The sequence below is a fragment of the Pimephales promelas genome, chromosome 17, assembly GCF_988280905.1.
Source record: "Pimephales promelas chromosome 17, fPimPro1.hap1.1, whole genome shotgun sequence".
In the NCBI taxonomy this organism is placed as follows: Eukaryota; Metazoa; Chordata; class Actinopteri; order Cypriniformes; family Leuciscidae; genus Pimephales; species Pimephales promelas.
In genome coordinates, this window is record NC_142785.1 from 15,715,015 (window position 1) to 15,734,995 (window position 19,981).

At 36.7% G+C, this 19,981-nt stretch overlaps 2 protein-coding genes across 3 annotated transcripts; both read left to right on the forward strand.

Annotated features, from left to right (window-relative positions):
• The first annotated feature begins 215 nt into the window (after positions 1 to 215).
• ptges3l (prostaglandin E synthase 3 like) lies at positions 216 to 2,838 on the forward strand. Its single transcript, XM_039664758.2, has 7 exons — positions 216 to 408; positions 614 to 727; positions 938 to 1,004; positions 1,118 to 1,216; positions 2,096 to 2,185; positions 2,330 to 2,389; positions 2,484 to 2,838. The coding sequence occupies exons 1-7, from the start codon at positions 380 to 382 to the stop codon at positions 2,490 to 2,492; spliced, it is 468 nt and encodes a 155-aa protein (XP_039520692.1). The 5' UTR covers positions 216 to 379; the 3' UTR covers positions 2,493 to 2,838.
• A 1,128-nt stretch (positions 2,839 to 3,966) lies between these two features.
• On the forward strand, positions 3,967 to 17,567 carry LOC120474475 (uncharacterized). 2 transcript variants are annotated; one of them, XM_039664760.2, is made up of 21 exons: positions 3,967 to 4,071; positions 4,420 to 4,504; positions 5,272 to 5,409; positions 5,484 to 5,626; positions 5,730 to 5,866; positions 5,971 to 6,064; positions 6,193 to 6,292; positions 6,490 to 6,645; positions 6,743 to 6,885; positions 6,986 to 7,122; positions 7,246 to 7,339; positions 7,453 to 7,552; positions 9,627 to 9,782; positions 9,872 to 10,020; positions 10,125 to 10,261; positions 10,386 to 10,479; positions 10,607 to 10,706; positions 12,154 to 12,407; positions 12,518 to 12,704; positions 14,026 to 14,153; positions 14,239 to 17,567. In XM_039664760.2, the coding sequence occupies exons 2-21, from the start codon at positions 4,423 to 4,425 to the stop codon at positions 14,554 to 14,556; spliced, it is 2,847 nt and encodes a 948-aa protein (XP_039520694.2). In that variant the 5' UTR covers positions 3,967 to 4,071; positions 4,420 to 4,422; the 3' UTR covers positions 14,557 to 17,567. The 2 variants fall into 2 exon arrangements, with proteins under 2 accessions (XP_039520694.2, XP_039520695.2); XM_039664761.2 differs by having other exon boundaries at positions 5,508 to 5,626.
• The last annotated feature ends 2,414 nt before the right edge of the window (positions 17,568 to 19,981 follow it).

Genomic DNA, 19,981 nt, shown 5'->3' on the forward strand with positions numbered 1-19,981 from the left:
TTTTTAGTTGAAAACAGCTCTTAAGCTACTGTGATGTTAATCAGACTCAAATAAACAGCGGTTTAGGTTTGCATGTTGCTCTGGCAGATTCTCACCCGGGGAAGGGTTAGTGTGAAGGGAGTATTAATGTCTGGGTGAGGGTAGAAGCGTCAGTGATTTTCTCGAGTGTTCCACCACCTCCTTTAAATGGGATGAGCAACGGGGGGTTGGGATGAAGTGGTATGTTCCTCTCCCAGCAGCTGAGACCATCCATCCTAAAAATAGAGTCAATCACTCAGCCAGCGAGCCACAGACAGAACTCTCTCTCTAGTCAAGTCTTTTCTACACATATAAGGAAAATCAGTCAAAACATTTACACAAACTACGTCAAATCTACGAGATGCCAAAGATTGTGAGACCAGAGAACTGGTAGGTGTGAACATGGATGTTTATTTGAAATGGTAGAAGCCGCATGCTCATGTCTTCAACAGTATGAAGGGTACATGTGATTTTCACAATGAAGTCTGAACTTAGACTTAAAATGGCTTCATCATGTTAGATCAGAAAGTTCTGATTTTAAAGAGTAACCAAATGAGAAATACTTTGCTTAAATTGGTTCTTTTCATTTCTTTAGTCAACCAGCCAGAACACTGTGGTATGACCGGAAAAAGTACATCACTATCAACTTTTCGGTTCAAAACCCAAAAGATGTTCAGGTAGATATTCAGGACACAAAAATTACTATGAGGTAAGAGAATGATCTTATTTATAATATCTATTATATATCAAATATTTATGGTTGTTTTTGAGTTTCTCAGTTTTTTCTCAGTAATATCCCATAGGAAATTCGGACTGAAATGATTCTCATTTAAAAAACTTCCTGGCACATAATGTATTTCACTATTTAAAAGTAAGAAAATGTATAAATAATAATAATAATATTTCACTTGTTTTTCAGATGTAAAGATGTGGATGACAATGATATCTACAATGAGATTGAATTTTATGAACGCGTATTAAAAGCTGTAAGTAGTTTACCATCCTTTTCTGTGATATAATGAATGTGTAAATGAAATTTCATCCATTACAACCATTCTGTGGCTTTCCCAAACCACTTTGTGGATGATGCCCTTTTTAGGATTCACAGGAGAAGGTCTTTGACCGGACAATTCATATATTAATAAGGAAAAGAAAGGAAAATGTGGCATGGCCTCGACTCCAGAAAGATCTAGCAAAGGTATCTATCTATCTAGTCTGTCATTCTGTCTGTCGTTCTGTCTATCGATCTCTGTCTGTGTGTCTGTCTGTCTGTCTATCTATCTATCTAGTCTGTGATTCTGTCTGTCGTTCTGTCTATTGATCTCTGTCTGTCTGTCTGTCTACTCATCTATGTCTATCTATTCATCTATGTCTATCTATCTATCTATCTATCTATCTATCTATCTATCTATCTATAGTCTGTGATTCTGTCTGTCGTTCTGTCTATCTATCGATCTCTGTCTGTCTGTCTGTCTATTCATCTGTCTATCTATCTATTCATTTATGTCTGTCGTTCTGTCTGTCGTTCTATCTATCTATCTATCTATCTATCTATCTATCTATCTATCTATCTATCTATCTATCTATCTATCTATCTATCTATCTATCTATCTATCTATCTATCTATCTATCTATCTATCTATCTATCTATCTATCTATATAGTCTGTCATTCTGTCTGTCTATCTATCTATCTATCTATCTATCTATCTATCTATCTATCTATCTATCTATCTAGTCTGTCATTCTGTCTATCCATTCATCTGTCTATCTATCTATCTATCTATCTATCTATCTATCTATCTATCTATCTATCTATCTATCTATCTATCTATCTATCTATCTATCTATCTATCTATCTATCTATCTATCTATCTCTTGTTCTGTCTGTCTGTCTATATGTATCTCTGTCTGCCTGTCTATCTGTCTATTTATCTATCTCTGTCTGTCTGTCTATCTCTGTATTTCTGTCTGTCTGTCTGTCTGTCTGTCTATCTAACTATCCGTCAGTCTGTCGTTCTGTATTTTAATCCATCTATCTATTGCATTCCTCTGAGTTTTCTTCCGTCGCTCTTTCAGCCAGCATGGCTGTTAGTAGACTTTGATAACTGGAGGGACTGGGAAAACGAGGAAGAAGATGGCATGGCAGAATATGAGCAATATGTAGATGTAAGTCTCTTACTGTAATCTGGGTAATGCAACTATCATTCTAGATGAAGCTGTTATCATTTCACATATTGTCACGATGTTGTAGTGTGTTGAGATCATAATATATTCCTACATTTGAAATGCAATGACTCTTCTGTAATGCAGATGCTTAATGACATGAAGAACAAAGGAGAGCCACCTGCCATGGATGATCTGGATGATCTCGTAAGTGCCAGAAACTGTATCAAATGGTTACACAGTCTTTAATCATTTCATTTCAGTTTTGAGGTCATCACAACACTTTTTTTTTTCTACACAGAGTGACTGAGTGGAACAGCATTGTCCAAGATGAATCTACACAGTTCAGTTTTTCAAAATGTGAATGCAGTAAAAGTCTATTCACATTGCCAAAAATAAACTTGCAATAGATTTTTTTTTTTTTGGATCAGTACATTAACCCTGGCATTGTGAACTAGACTTATGTAATATAACTGTGACATGTTTACCTTTGATTTTCTTGAATTCCTTGCAAAATCATTGTTGCTTTGTGTGAAACAAAATAGATGTGTATTTATTTTCTATTTGTGTTGTTATATAACTGAGGAAATAGATTGTGTATTCACAAACTATAACGTTTGTTTTCTACATTAAAGACTTTATGCTTTAGTATTTTATTATTGTTTTGTGAACAATTGCTTTTTATTGAATAATTGTTCAATATAAAAATGATACAAAATAGCGGTGGTTGTTGAAGGCAGAAGACGAAGATCCGGGTTAAACACAAACTTTACTTGATGAGTACAGGCAGGACATACACAACCACATTAACAAGAGCCGAAAAGGGACTGAACAAAAGTATACACAGGAGGAAATGAGGTAAACTGATCAGGGACCAACGAGAACAGGTGCAGAATATACAGAACATAATTGTGACAACGTTACAATAAAATATGCATCCCCACCCCCCAGATAGACTTATTAATCATAAGAGAGAGAGCCTAAGTCCCTCCCCTTCCGGTCGACCTTATTTTGGAAAAATATTGAATGGTAGTCAATGGCGAGAGACAACAAATATTTTGATCTCTTTTGAACTGTGCCCTGAATTACACATATGATGTTTTTCAATTTAAAAGATAAATTTTAAAGTAAAGAAAGTCGCAGTTTGATGTAAAACCGTTGAGATATAAGACGTGGAAATACGTACAAAGACTACAAACCCCAAAGGCGCACATTTTCTCTCAATGAATGAAGCTAACTTTACTGAGGCTATTGTCTGTCATTGTTTCAATAGTCTTACGTTATGATCGTAACCTTAAACCGTCATACCTGAGTGTTTTGTACCAGACTGCACACACACGAGCAGCGGATCTCACTTCCCGGGAGATGTAGTTCATAGAGCGATTTTCACATAAAACTAAATGTTACTCTTCTGTTTTATGACAAACTGCGACATTTTTGACTTTCAGAATTATCTTTTAAATTGAAAAACATCATATATGTAATTGAGGGCACAGTTCAGACGGAATAAAAAGATAAGTTGTCTCTTGCCATGGGCTACCATTCATATTTTTGGTCTCATGAGCTGGAAGCGGAGGGGCGGGACTTAGGCAGTTCTGCAGAATTGAAATACATTGCAGAGGAGAATGCAAAAAAACCAAAATAAAATAATTAATCAGCAGATAAATAGAAAATACACTCAAAAAATGCTGGGTTGTTTCAACCCAAATTTGGGTCAAATATGGACATCCCAATGTGATCACACCTCAGTCCAGTTGATGGCGGTAATGCACAACGATTGCAAGCCGCCAAATAAAATCTACCGAAGAAGAAGAAGAACTGTTTATGTTGTAGTTTGATGAATTTTGTGTATTGTGATCCGTTCAAACTCCGAATGGAACAACTTCTCAGTGAGTTCGTCTGATGGATAAATATTTTTTTCGTCACAATGTGATAATAGTAAATGTAGAATGGTGTAAATGATCTTTATATCATCTGTATTTCTGATGGTACCGGTTGGTATTGTTATACAGATAATTTTTATATTGTTCTTTTTAAACGATGAATATCTGCAATGTACTAGCCGCCCGTCGAAATGGCATTGTTAAAATTCAAAGGAGACCTAACGTTAGTTTCAAATACTGGTGACTAACGTTAAACAAACGGTTGCACCCCCAAAATGTATTTACTTATTTATTTGTTATAGGCACAAAACGCGTTTCCACTGTCATTGTGTAAAACTGTGTTTCTTATTGCAGAGCATGTTGGTTAAGGTGAAACTTGGGGATGGCCAAAAATTTGTTAAAATATACGAGCTGAGCCTGAAGGAATTTTTGTCTGCTGGTAAGAAAAAATATATACTTTTTATAGCGATAAATCGTTTAAGTATCATGTTATTGATTCAAATGTGCGTTTTTTTATTCTGCTGACCCCGAGCAGCTGTGTGAAACATTCAGTCTTGTCAAACACGCATCCATCGAATCCTTGTTTCTGTGTTGCAGATATTAAAATGAATCACTGAAGTACTGGGATAAACGTTTAATGTATTGATTGGTATAAACATCGAGCAAATCACCTTTTTTACACTTTAAAATAAAATTGTAGGCTACCAATTACACCGTTATGCCAAAAGGTGACGTCAAGAGACTGGAATTATGGATTTGTTCTTGAATCATTAATTCCAAAGATTAGTCTGATTCATTAGCAATGAAACATTTGAACTATTCAGTGTTTTCAACCACATAATGTTTATTTTTAGATTTCAGACATTTAAATAGACATAAGTATTAGCAAAAAAAACATATTTTGAGTTTGTAAAATACACAATGTCTATGGAAGCGGCAATAATCCTTTCCGTTATGACATGTTTTATTCATATCAGATACACATTGTGTAAGTAGCTTTATATTTTACCCTATTCTTCTCCCAGTTCACCGGCCATTTTCATGAATTTTGATAGGTGCATCTCTTATTGGTTGGTATTTGGTAATTGTATTTTATAATACTGTCACATCTTACATTTGCTCTGAAGTTCAGAGTTACCAACAAGTAACTGATCAACCTTGCATTGTATACCCTTTCTCATTAATTGGCATACTTTTTTCCCCCAGCTTTTTTAAAGTTTGGTGTCCCAACTGTACCCAAGAATGTGAAGGTTGTTGATGAATCGGGGACTGAGGTGGATGAGGATGTTTTTGAGGAAGTAGTTAAAGATCCCTCAGTTGGTGTTCTCACCATAAAATATGCAGGTGTGTATGTTTTTATTTACTTGATTGCTTATTATTAGTATCATGAGGACTTTTACCACCCTATATTCAACTAGACTTAGAATCTGCCTCTCCACAAGCCTCTCCTGTGCAGTTAAATGTGTCCCTGTCTTCATCGATTAAATCCACTGAGGATACTGCAATTATTGAAGAAAGCCCTTCAAGTAAAAGAATTAGACTAGATGATGAAGCTAAAAAGGTGGGCATCAAAGTTGAAAAATTCATCAATCTGAAATAATAGCCTTTCTTTTTATTTTTACATATTTTGTACTATAACATGCCATATCTATGCCTTTTTTAAGTTGGTGGAATCCATTCTTGTCCATAAACCTGGTGGGGAGCATATAATAAATGAATACAACCGATTTAAAACTTTGGGAGATGAAACGAGGAGGAAAATGGTGAATATCCTGGCAGCTGACATGACAGAAAAGAATGGGTAATCTGCATATCTTATCTCTCAATGTAGTTCTGTAATTTCTTGTTTATTTTTAACCTGTGCTAAAGATTGGTGATTTTATTTATTTATGTATTATTATACAGTACATCACCATCAAGGCAGGTTAAAGAAAAATATGCCAGAGGAATTGTGTCTTTGTTCCCTTACCTCAGTGACCCCTTGTCCAAAAAAGGCTACGTAAGAATCACCATTTTGTTATTATTTTAATTCATGTGTTGACATGTTAAATGCTGATGATCACACACACACACACACACACACACACAATACAGGTGGTGTATTTTGCTCTTTTTTGTCTTTCTAAGGAACATTACTATGATGGTGAGAGTGGCACTGGGTACTTGGCATGGAGAATCAAAACTATACAAAGAGGCCGGGCTAAAGAACGAAGAGCATCATTTGATGGTAGAGAATGAAATTCAGAAATCACCTTTTTTTTCATAGCTCATTGTGCCATCTATCACAGTTTTGTTACTATTGAGTTGCCATAACTGACATTTTAAAGATGGTCTCTTTTCCATTTTTTATTTTTTTTAGTATGAACTGTATATAGTTATCATCTTTATGCAGTGTTGATGGTTCTCAAATGCTTAATTCATCAGGACAAGGATTGTTTGCTGAGGGGATGTCTGTTGGACCAACTGTAAAACCGGAGGAAGAGTTTACTCCGGAGACTGTCTTGAGTGAGGATGAGTGCAAGGATGCAATTGCATTCATGAACCATTCTGCTGATGTTCTCACCATAAAACTTGATGCAGGTTTGTATGTTTTTAATTACTTTCTATCAATTTTCTCAGTGCTTGCTTATTAGTATCATGTCATGATGAAGACTTTTACCACCCTATATTCAACTAGACATGGAATCTGCCTCTCCACAAGCCTCTCCTGTGCAGTTAAATGTGTCCCTGTCTTCATCGATTGACTCCACTGAGGATACTGCAATTATTGAAGAAAGCTCTTCAAGTAAAAGAATTAGACTAGATGATGAAGCTAAAAAGGTGGGCATCAAAGTTGAAAAAATCATCAATCTGAAATAATAGCCTTTTTATTTTTACATATTTTGTACTTTAACATGCCATATTTATGCCTTTTTTTAAGTTGGTGGAATCCATTCTTCTCCATAAACCTGGTGGGGAGCATATAATAAATGAATACAACCGTTTTAAGACTTTGGGAGATGAAACGAGGAGGAAAATGGTGAAGATCCTGGCAGCTGACATGACAGAAAAGAATGGGTAATCTACATATCTTTAACTGGTGTTTATCTCTCAATGTAGTTCCATAATTTCTTGTTGTTGTTTTTTTTTTAACCTGTGCTAAAGATTGGTGATTTTATTTATTTATGTATTATTATACAGTACATCACCATCAAGGCAGGTTAAAGAAAAATATGCCAGAGGAATTGTGTCTTTGTTCCCTTACCTCAGTGACCCCTTGTCCAAAAAAGGCTACGTAAGAATCATCATTCTGTTATTATTTTAATTCATGTGTTGACATGTTAAATGCTGATGATCAGACACACAATACAGGTGGTGTATTTTGCTCTTTTTGTGTGTGTTTCTAAGGAGCATTACTATGATGGTGAGAATGGCACTGGGTACTTGGCATGGAGAATCAAAACTATACAAAGAGGCCGGGCTAAAGAACGAAGAGCATCATTTGATGGTACAGAACGAAATTCAGAAATCACCTTTTTTTTTTTAGCTCATTGTGCCATCTATCACAGTTTTGAAGTTTTGTTGCTATAGGCTATGTGCACAAGCGTAGTTTCGAACTTCCGCTTTTGTCAGAAGTCGGCATATCAGTTTCCGGTCTACGACTGTTCACCCGCATCCACTAATAAACAAACAAGATGAGTGCTGCAGTTGTACGAAAAAAAAGAGTTCTTAAACATATCTAAGTTTCTAAGAACTGTAGGTGGATCTAACGTCCGTTTCACACCAGTTTGCAGTGTGTGTTGCGGTGCAGGTAACACAGTCTCATCCCAAAAAGTCATATAACTGACGTCTTGGGACGTCTTTTGACCATACGTCAATATCCGCCTTTTTAGGGCCCCCTTAAATCCCGGGCCGTCATAAAACTGTCGCTTTACCTTTAACGTCAGTTAGGTGACGGGTTAGGTTTAGGTATGGGGTAGAGTTAGGATCCCATAACCTCATCTACCGACGTTTAAGGGGGCCCTAAAAAGGCGAATATTGACGTATGGTCAAAAGACGTCCCAAAACGTCAGTTATATGACGTCTTGGGATGAGACCGGGTTGGTGCAGGAGTGTGCTGTTAATGCATTCATATATTATGATGCGTTTGCAGTGAATAACTGATCCGCGGCTGTAAGTTACCACAAACACATACTTATTTTTTTTTTGCGAGTCGCCCAAAATGTTTATTTTGTGCAGCCACTGCGCACAAAGGTTGGTGTTTATCAGGAAGCAGTGGAAGCTCAAATGGCTGTTAGCGACTTGAAGCAGAGCAAAGTGCTACACAGCTGTCTCCTAACGCACCACGTTAACAGGTTAGGGCTTTCATTGTTGCAGTGTACATATATAATTTAATCATTTTCAGTTTTATTATTTTAATTCCTTTCTACACTGTACTCATTATATTTTTATATGTGGAGTATGTCTAAGAGTGTATGGTCTACTCTCACACATGCTTTTATAGATGAATGTTTTACTGTCTTGAGTTAACTGTGAAGCACTTTGGGCAATGAACGTTGCTATTAAATGTGCTATATAAATAAATAAAAGTTGAAGTTTCACTTTTCACTGGTGTGGTACATATAACAGCAGCACAGCGATCGTTTCCACACAGAGTCTATTTCTCGTGTGCTGCAAACGCTGGTGGTCAAAATGATAAAGATTGACCTGAAAATGTACTACTTAATTTCACCATGAATGCGTTTAATTAAATATAATATAGTAATCTCACCATAAATGCACATTTAATCAAGGAAAACTACAATTTACTTCAACAAGGCGACAGAATGAACAACACTCGTCTCAATCGTGGATCTGGAAAAACAAGTTCTATGTGACATGCAAGATCTATTGTTTTAAAATTGAAGTCGGCTGCTTTTGTCAATTTCAAGTTTTAATTGAAATTATTTTCGATTTTAATACAGTAAATATTTAACCACTTGCTTGAGCAACTTATAAGTAATGCATGGAATAATAGCCCTAACGTTTTTTAAATTGTGTTTAAACGTGCATACAAAGAATCGTAATGCTGACACAACTTTTTGTTTTAAAAAATAAGTTGCAGCATAGCTTCTGGATTTTAAATAGGAATAAAAAGTATGTGTTTGTGGTACAGCCGTGAATTAGTTAATCAATGCAAACGCATCATGTGAAAGCACTAACAGCACACTCCTACACCGCAACCATAGACTGTAAAAAATACCGCAACACACACTGCAAACTGGTGTGAAACGGACGTTAGATCCACCTACAGTTTTTAGAAACTTAGAGATGTTTAAGAACTCTTTTTTTTCGTACAACAGCAGCACTCGTCTTGTTTGTTTATTAGCGGATGCGGACGAACAGTCGTAGACCGGAAACTAATATGCCGACTTCTGACAAAAGCGGAAGTTCGTGACTACGCTTGTGCACATAGCCCATTGAGTTGCCATAACTGACATTTTAAAGATGGTCTCTTTTCCATTTTTTTTTTTTTAGTATGAACTGTATATAGTTATCATCTTTATGCAGTGTTGATGGTTCTCAAATGCTTAATTCATCAGGACAAGGATTGTTTGCTGAGGGGATGTCTGGTGGACCAACTGTAAAACAGGAGGAAGAGTTTACTCCGGAGACTATCTTGAGTGAGGATGAGTGCAAGGAAGCAATTGCATTCAGGAACCATTCTGCTGATGTTCTCACCATAAAACATGGTGCAGGTTTGTATGTTTTTATTTACTTTCTATCAATTTTCTCAGTGCTTGCTTATAAGTATAATGAAGACTTTTACCACCCTATATTTAAATAGACATGGAATCTCCCTCTCCACAAGCCTCTCCTGTGCAGTTAAATGTGTCCCTGTATTCATCGATTGACTCCACTGACTCACAGGATACAGTTATTATTGAAGAAAGCTCTTCAAGTAAAAGAATTAGACTAGATGATGAAGCTAAAAAGGTGGGCATCAAAGTTGAAAAATTCATCGATCTGAAATAATAGCCTTTCTTTTTATTTTTTACATATTTTGTACTTTAACATGCCATATTTATGCCTTTTTTAAGTTGGTGGAATCCATTCTTGTCCATAAACCTGGTGGGGAGCATATAATAAATGAATACAACCGATTTAAGACTTTGGGAGATGAAATGAGGAGGAAAATGGTGAAGATCCTGGCAGCTGACATGACAGAAAAGAATGGGTAATCTGCATATCTTTAACTGGTGTTTATATAATCTCTCAATGTAGTTCCATAATTTCTTGTTTTTTTAACCTGTGCTAAAGATTGGTGATTTTTTTTATTTATTTATTTATTTATTATACAGTACATCACCATCAAGGCAGGTTAAAGAAAAATATGCCAGAGGAATTGTGTCTTTGTTCCCTTACCTCAGTGACCCCTTGTCCAAAAAAGGCTACGTAAGAATCATCATTCTGTTATTATTTTAATTCATGTGTTGACATGTTAAATGCTGATGATCAGACACACAATACAGGTGGTGTATTTTGCTCTTTTTTTTCTTTTTTTTTTTTTTGTCTTTCTAAGGAGCATTTCTATGATAGTGAGAATGGCACTGGGTACTTGGCATGGAGAATCAAAACTATACAAAGAGGCCGGGCTAAAGAACGAAGAGCATCATTCGATGGTAGAGAATGAAATTCAGAAATCACCTTTTTTTTCATAGCTCATTGTGCCATCTATCACAGTTTTGTTGCTATTTTACCTTTTTTTATTTTTTAGTATGAACTGTATATACTTATCATCTTTATGCAGTGTTGAAGGTTCTAAAATGCTTAAAGGGAGTTTTACTGCTTTTTTTCTTTGCATGATTGTGTTTATGGGGTGCAATATAACATATATGCGTGGTTTTTCTTGTTTTAAAAAGTCTTATTTTTCATAAACGTCACCTTTATTGTCAGCCGCGCTCTCCTCTGTCCTCGAACGAGCTGTTGACTTCCTGATTCTCTGAAAACACTCCCTCAGAAACAGGCAGTGGGCTCAGATTGATTAGTTTGGGCTGGTGTGTGGTGATTGGCTAAACTGTCGCTCACGTTGTCCGGAAGGTTAACATCCATTACCTTTACGGGCGAAACGTGCATGCGCTGCAGTATCAGTTTGAGGCAGAATCGGACCGAGAAAAGCGGCGATGAAGAGAGTCAAGCAGAACCTCACCACACACGGCTCTTACTAAACGTTTCTGAATGATAATTTGCTACATTTTTTAACTTTATACACGTTTGTTTTACACAATATCGTCTGATTGGCAACAATAGCAACTGACTGGCTACAAATTTTATACTCAAACCGCGTTGGCATTCGTTTATGTTCTTGATCAAATCGAAAATAACGTCATAAAGCATATATACATGGAAAAATATATTTACAACATTAGTACTTATACAAAATTCAGGTCCATAATGTTTGTACGCATTTGTCGTAGACACAAAATAGCATAACTTGTAGCCTAGTGGCTATAAAGGCAGCGCTGGCATTTGAAAAAAATAAAACAAGGCTACGTCTGGAATTATACATGCAAATACATTTAAAATGGTTAAGTCTTAGCCTACTTACAGGTTGTGGCCCAACAACTGCTGACTCTGGTTTTAAAGTTGAAACTGCTTCATGTTTTAGTAACAGTTTCTTGTTGAATCCGGTGTTGAATTCGTGGAGATTCTGGAAGCTGTCTTCCGTAAAATGCGCAGCACAGAGAGCTAGATTACGATCGTCATTTTCAGGAACATAATCAAACATAAATTGTATCCATTGTCGACGAAGTACAGCGTCCGTGGGAAGCTCGAACACAGAAGACCTGACAGCTGGATGAACACAACACACTCGACGAGCCGCAGAAATATGGCAATGCCCGTTTTTGCATATTCTTGAGGGAGGGTTGATGTAAATGTATGGGTTAGTGACGTCTAAAACCCAGCTGTAGTCCCATTTGAGTAGTCTTTGTAGGCATTAAACTTCCTGATTTTTAAAAGACGATATCTCTGCTTACACTGCAACCAACAGCAACACACTATTTAAAATCAAAAAAGTGAAATCGCAATCAACCCCCCCCCCCCCCCCCCCCTGATTTAATTAATCAGGACAAAGATTGCCTGCTGAGGGGATGTCTGGTGGACCAACTGCAAGACGGGAGGCAGAGTTTACTCCGGAGACTGTCTTGAGTGAGGATGAGTGCAAGGAAGCAATTGCATTCATGAACCATTCTGCTAATGAGGACGCAGTCAAGAAGAATATGAAATTGACATTTGACTATCGCCGTGACATGGTTCTTGACCCTATGCTGTCAAGTGATGTATTGACAGTCTTTCCACGTTTCAAAGACGTTAAAGGCTTGGTAAGTAAAGTCTTTATAATCCAAGATTTTAGGATTTTTAAAAATGCTTAACTGTTTTCTGAAAATTAGTTTGTTCAGGGTTTATATCTAATAGTGATTCCCCTCCTTAGATTGAGCAAGACTTTGTTCTGATGTTTGGAGAAGGAGTGTCAGGCAAGCTACTGGAGAAGTGGACTACTGCATTCAAGAATAAAGTAATTCAGCAGTGCAAAAAGCTTCCAACCACCAGTTATGTTGGAGAACTCCTGCTAGCAGCTGAATCTCCGTCTGATGACTCAGAAGATTGTGTTAATTTTGGTAAGATGTTCAAAATAATTTAATACTTAGGTATTTTTTGTAATATTAAATTAAAACACTAGCCTGACTTCGTCATACTCATATTCTAGTCAGAATGTGAGTCTGAAACTCCTTCATAGGGCTTTGATTATGAGGCGTGTCTTAACTGAACCAGGAAAAAAAAATCTCTGCACTCAATTGGATAGTCGGTAGACCTACAACCAATCAGAGCAACGCAGTAAGTCAACTACTTTGCATAGCACAGTTGTCAACTTACTTATTTTAGAAGTAAAATAACGAGTGTTGCTTCTTTTACTTGGTCCTCCATGAGTGCGACCAAAGGAGAAATTACAACGACCACATGCTTTTCATTACGTCCCATCTTCTTAGCGACCATCGGAGCCAGCTGATAAGTTACACTTTTGCCGAACCATGTAGGAAGGACGCCAAAAATATCTTTCCGATCGACAAATGCCTTGAATGTGGTTTTCTGTTTGTCTATTAAAATGAATGCACTGTCGATTTATTTCACAACAGACGCGAAAGCGGAATCTATACATCTCAATTCTCCAGCTGCAGTCATCTTTGAGGGAAACCAGTTAGCGCTCTTTGATAACGTGATGATTACGTCCCTGCAGATCATCTGTCCATCAACGTATAAAGCCCGCCCTGGCAATTTGATTGGCCCGATCATTTTTGACTGATCATAGTTTCTCCTCAATGGATTCAGTCCAGACCAAACTTCCCGACCAAAAAATGTTGTGGGCAGAGTTCGGGCTGGCATCCAGGCTATTAAAACACTACCTGGCCCCCAAAAAAGTCGCTGTTTGGATTTAAATAGTCCAATGCTTAAGAATATGATTGGATCATCATTGCACTGATTATTTTTCAATCATGTTATATGTTCGGGAACAGTTATTTTTAAACCATTGCAGTGTGCAGCTTTTCATTATGAAGGCACTTCATGGCCATATTCCAGGATTGACAAATATGAAGATTCATCAGGCTCAATTTGTGAAACAATAGTTGAGAAATTAGAATAGAATAGTTAGCCATGATATATCTTCCTACATAGTTGTTTAAGAAATGAAAAGCTACACACTCCATCAATTGTTTAAAAGAACTGTTCCCAAAACACATAACATGATAGAAACATAATCACTGCAATGATGATGATCCAATCATAGACTTTTTAAATCCAAACAGCAACTTTTTTTTTTTTTTTTTTTGGCCAGGCTGTATATTTTATATAGTTCCCATAAATGTTTTTAATATTTATTCTTCAGTATCAATTTTCAATATTGATGAGGTTTTGCTAACATAATTAATTCTGTCTAAACAGTTTGGGACTCCGACCTCTCTTCTATAATACTGCTGCTGCATCTGATTCCACCTCCTGCCCAAGGCCGAAAAAGACCAGGAAAGGTGTCTGCTTCTCAAGCAGAGAAACATCTTGTTGTCTTTAAGAAGGTGTGTGTTTTTTTTTTTTTTTTTCATAGTTTCTTTTATTTAACACATCAGTGATGGTTCTCTTCAATTTGCTTGGTCTTCTCAGAGTGGAACAAACATTGAGGAGCATCTTCGAAACATCACTGCTAGTGCTCAGCCCTATCTCCTGGCTGTGGGACCTCAGAAGAAATCAGTTCACCAGTACTTTATCATCCTCGATCAGCATGCCATTCCATGCAAGTCAACCTCTTCTCTTGGTGCCTTTGATGAACTGTTTAAGGCACACTTTGTTTTTGGTACCTCCTACAACACCATGCTACACAACATGTACACTTTCATTCAGACCACTGTGTACAACATAGATGTTGGCAAAGTGAAAGAGAGTCCTCGTGTTGCTGAAATCAGAGCAAGGCTGCTTAGCTAGGTCCTTTAAGTTGTTCTGCCCCCATGAAGTGTTTTGTTTGTCAAGCTGATTCAAATGGTTCAAAAGAGCTTCTTATGCACCTCAGATTAGTTCATGGGTTTTGTTCCTGGGAAGAATCTTCACCTTAAATGCATAGAAGCAGATTGTGGTTCTGTGTTCGGTACTTTTTCAGGTTTTAGGAAACATCTGCACACAAAACATGCTGAGCAAAGTGACTGTGAGCAAAATATTGACACCACTGATAGCCATGAGACTGCCAAGGCAGATGGACAAAGTAGTTCTGGAGTATTTGATCAGATTGGCAGTGCTGGTGGCCACAACATCTGTATTGTTAACATCAAATAAGAGCACTTTCAATATATGTGCATCTGCTGTTACACAACTAAAAGTTGCTAGATTAAGTCATTCTGCTATAAATGGTTTTGTTTCATCTATGGAGGAAATGGTAACTGAGATTCATAGTCAGGCCCAGGATGCAGCCTTGCACTGCCTGCCTTCACAGGACACCACTACTAAAAGAAAGCTAGAACATTCATTTCAAAACTTGGAAAATCCATTTACTTTGTTAAATTCTGAAGCCAAGCGAAAGAGACTCTGTATGGAAAAGTGGGGAATTATTGAACCAAGCGAAATTGTGCTTGGCACAAGATTTGACAGGAGGAGAAATAAAACTACAGGAACATTTGATCAGGTTGTTGTAACTGATAAATTTGCTTATATTCCCATTTTAGAAACACTAAAGGCAATTTTACTTACTGATTTGTTTAAACCCAGGCATGTTCCAAAAGAAGGCATTTATGTTGACTTAAAGTGATGCAGCATATTTTAAAAGTAATCCTTTTTTTTCTACAGAAAAGGATGCCTTACAAATTCAGTTATTTTATGATGATTTTGAGACCGCTAATCCTTTGGGATCCAAAAGGGGCATACACAAATTGGGCTTTTTTTTTAAAGACGCAATTAAAAAGTTTCAGAAACATCATCAAAACACTAGCCAAAAAGCACCAATTTTGTATTGCGACATACTTGGAGTCTTTTAGCCAGTACAGATTGTCTCTTGGCCCAGGAAAAATGGTTGAACTCTCTGAACTTAAATGTGGCCAAGAGATCGCCTCCAAACTAGGAGTGGGAATGTCACGGATATGTGCGTTGAGTTCCGTCTTGGTGATTTGTTTAAAATATGCTGCAACCCTTTTCACTTCACCAGTCACCGAAGCATTTCACTGCCCATTGGGTTGATATGTGTGGTTGCTAAGAGTGTTGCTAAGGGCGCAGTGATAAATAGAACCGTTGGGTGAAGCGGTCCTAGCCGTGTTTTATCGTGAATAAAGCACAGCTCTTGACCAATCAGAATCAAGGATTGTTACTAACCGTTTTATAAAGTGGATCAAAACTGTATGTTTTGATGACCATTACCATGTATTTACAGTCAGACTGCATCCAGAGTTTTTAACGTAGTGAATATTAATGAGCTGTGTTCTGTCAAACCATTTGATCTCCAGATGAAATATGGTACAACAGATTCTGCACTGCATGTAGTTCCGTATTGCCATTTAAAGGTGCTCCATGCGTTTTTTAGCAGCCTCTAGCGGCGATGTTTCAGAATGCAACAAGAGCGCTCGTGCGCGTGCGTGCTCGATCTCAAGAGCGAGCATTCACTACCGGCCACATGGAGACTTTCAACGCAACGGCGAAAGCATCACACAACATGCTGGAAACGAATGTAAACTCCCACTGCAGTTACAATAATAGCCTACTTTTATCAGCTTGACGTTGAACTAATGCTCTGTGCTCGTACCATGATAATGTTACAATAAACTGCATTTAGCCGACATGTGATTGTTATATAGCATAAGCCATTTCACTAACTATTTGTGTAGTTTTCACAATCAGCAATGTCAACATAGGTGAATGTATAATATGATAATGAAAACGGTTGGTGAACTAAACCGAGCAATTTCAGTGTAACAGTGAGATCGTAGGAAGTAACATTACTGTACTGAACATGTCTGGAAATGTGTATTATAGACAATATGGTAGTAGTGGGATTAGTGACGTTAGTCAGTAGATCTAGTAAATACAAGTTACATCCTAAAGTACCTACTTTTTGTTATCCTGGAACATTCTTTTGTAATCATTTAATGTTTCGTTTAGTTTACCTTGCTATTTCACTAGAGTTTACTATGACTACGTTTATATGCAATTTTCGGGTTATGGTCGGGTTAAGGTCACTATTCGGGTTTCTGAAACATTAGGAATAACCCGTTTACATGCGTGAACAAAGAGAGTTTCTCCTGTATACATGAAATTGCAATATCCCGATGTAAACGGCGATGCGCGGTTAGCGTCTAGACATACGGACAACCTTAAGACGCAATATGACGTCATTTCCGATTCTTCTTCCGGTATTCAAAGACAACAACAACAGCAGCACGCGGATAATGAATAGTTCGGGGCAGATAGCGATCGCCTTTTGCGCTTTGATGCTGGTAACATTACTGACGTGTTGTGTTGTGTTGCCGATGTTGATCCGCATTTTCGTACGGAGTCGACCAGATTCACCGTTTCCCTGACGAGCTTCAGCAGATTAAACTTTTTTTTTTTGTTTTTTATATTTTTGTGGAGTTTGTGTTTGAGCTGTGTTGTGCTGGAGGCAGGACGTTTTGGGGGGTTATCAGACTCCATGTCGTCGTCAGCTGAAGTACCGTTGGTCGCATAGACTGATAGAGGCTTGGGAGCGCACATGCACGTCACATCCGATGGATTTCGCAGGAAATCCGACCCAGAGACCTCGCATATAAATATGAATATTGGCCTTCAGAGGTAAAACCCGAAAAGTGGATCATTGCAATGTGTGATTACAACCCCTTCAAACACAGGCAATAAAAAAAGTATTCATTTTATTAAAAAAAAAGTTACATATAGGACCTTTAATGCAGATTTTTGTAAATGTATGAGTGTTTCCTGAGCCTGAATGTTCATTGTTGTTTTAATAAATGTTTTAAATTTGACCATTGAAGTTGTTTTCTTTGTTTTGAAAACTTGTTTTTAGAGTTAATTTGACATTGTTTAAGATTAATTGTTTTACTGTACTAACACCACAAAGGGAAATACTGACACTTACTTATTTGTTGCACCACAAATGGGTTCTAAGAATTTTACCTTGAGCGATTATTTTTCATTATTAAAAATTTAAATAAACTCTTCATTAGTGAATAATTAACATCAATAAGAGTTCATTTCTGATTTGTGTTAAACCGTGGTAACACCAAACAGAGTTAATTTCCCCTAGTGTTAAACTGTGGTAACACCAAAAAGTTAATTTCCCCTATAGTGTTAAACTGTGGTAACACTGTTCAGTGTAAAGCAGTGTTGAATTTTTACTCAAAATACAGTTAATTTTTTAAATGGAGAAAATTTAAGACCACGACTAGAGTCAATGTATCACCAATTCTGAGTGGGACAAAATACACTCGGACCAAGTGTTAATTCTAACTCTTATAGAGCTAATTTAACACTGCAAAATTTACTGTAAGTGCCATCAAAGTTTCACCGCAAGTCTTAACACTCGTCTTATTTAAGGAAATAACATTTAATATGAAAAACGGTGGAGTATCCCTTTAATCATTAAATATTAAACAACCAACATTGAAGGAAAAATATATTAAAACAAGTGGTATCTGCAATCAGTCGATCAATAACCTATGTCAATCAATCAAGTCCCCAAAAACAATGGTCTTCATTGTTAGTAGTATCCATTGTTTTATAATGTAAAATTTAACATGATTCTTATATTTGTAAAATTGTCCAGATACTACATCTAATAAATGATCAAACATTCTCAAAACATGCAATTTTTTGTTTTAAATAAGTAGTTTAAGACCTTTTTTTTGTTCATTGAAGGCTTTTAAGGTTCACCTTTTGTTCATTGACCAGCCTGTGCTCTGCAAACGCAGCAGAGCTCAGGTGTTCACCACTGTTACGCATGGACAACTGTTGCTCAACTCTTATGCAGCAGGATTGTGCCATCTTTCATTAAATACGTCAGGTGTGTGGAAAAGCCTTTGCTATTGTATAAGCAGAAGTCCATTGGCCAAGTCTTGTTTATCACTGCTTACAAAGAGGACGAGACCCACTTAAGACTGAACCACAGCGATAAAAAACGATAAGGAGAGAATGATTGCTTAGGTGGAAGGAAATATCACATGATTACTAGTGCTATCATGATTTCTTGCAACATTTTTAAATTCATATACTCACCGTCATGATGTTACAAACTTGCATGACTTACATTCCTCTAAGGAATGCATAAGAAGATATTTAGAGGAATATGCTGGTCATGCTTTCACAATGAATGAGGGCCGAATCTTTTAAGGTCACAAAACCTAAATAAAAGTTTAGTGAATCCGACTTGTGCACTATATTTCAAGTCACCTGAATTCAAACGGTTAACACAATCAAGTCTGAATGATTTGTTCATAGATACTTGCAGACCGTTGTAAAGATTGAAGCTAGAAACTACAGTACTTGCCCCTGTGAAAAAGAAGTGTGCTTAATTGTAAGAAATGTGCACTTTTTCACTTCAAGTACACTTCAAGTGTATATTTTTAAGAAACTGTACTTTCAGATAATAAAACATTTATAGAATAAAAGGCGGATTACTTTGGCCAAGTACCCACACTTGCAGTTTTTCATGACCACTTGCCTACTTATTTCCAGAGATTGGCCAAAGTGTTCAAGTGGGCGTGACGACAGCAAGTGTTTTAAGATTTTTGTTTACTCAATAGGACACCACATTAACTGGAGTTTCATTATCAAATCTTTTGCAAAATTCATATAATCTCTGCAGTCTCTGCCCCAATAAAATGTGCAAAACTTTGTTGTAATCAAATAATATGTCAAATCTAATTCAATTAACTTTGGAAAGTTTTCCTAGACATGAGGTGAAATCAACAATTAATCGATTACTATTTTTAAAAAATGCACTGTAAAAAGTTCAGTTTAAAGTCCCCATGAAATCAAAATTGAAGTTTTTTTTTTGCTTTTAGTATGAATGTGTTAGCCTTATTGATATCAATAGTCTGCTTCAAAACAATGAAACAATTTGCATTTAGAAGTTATAAGCATTCAAATCTTACAGTCTCTCAATTTTGATTTTGATGACATCACTCTGCACTTCAGCACTCCTAAGTTAAGATTACAGTATTTTCTGTAAATCTAACCAATACAATTTCATTTAATCATAAAATAACAACAATTAGGTATTTGAAAACTTCACATTCATTTCACACTTAAGTATTATTTAAGTACTCTTTTAAAAAATATGCTAAAGTCTACTTCTTTTCACAAGGGTGCATGACAGTATACGTTTCACCATTGACCAAAAAATTGTCATTCATTACTCACCCACATGTCGTTCCAAACC

What these genes read in the sequence shown, in the direction of transcription:
- ptges3l (XM_039664758.2), top strand. Translation starts at nt 380, where the DNA reads ATGCCAAAGATTGTGAGACCAGAGAACTG. An exon ending in ATGAACGCGTATTAAAAGCT is followed by an intron (nt 1,005 to 1,117) that starts GTAAGTAGTTTA and finishes TGCCCTTTTTAG; the next exon opens with GATTCACAGGAGAAGGTCTT. An exon ending in AATATGAGCAATATGTAGAT is followed by an intron (nt 2,186 to 2,329) that starts GTAAGTCTCTTA and finishes TCTGTAATGCAG; the next exon opens with ATGCTTAATGACATGAAGAA.
- LOC120474475 (XM_039664760.2), top strand. Translation starts at nt 4,423, where the DNA reads ATGTTGGTTAAGGTGAAACTTGGGGATGGCCAAAAATTTGTTAAAATA. An exon ending in TAGATGATGAAGCTAAAAAG is followed by an intron (nt 5,627 to 5,729) that starts GTGGGCATCAAA and finishes GCCTTTTTTAAG; the next exon opens with TTGGTGGAATCCATTCTTGT. An exon ending in TAGATGATGAAGCTAAAAAG is followed by an intron (nt 6,886 to 6,985) that starts GTGGGCATCAAA and finishes CCTTTTTTTAAG; the next exon opens with TTGGTGGAATCCATTCTTCT.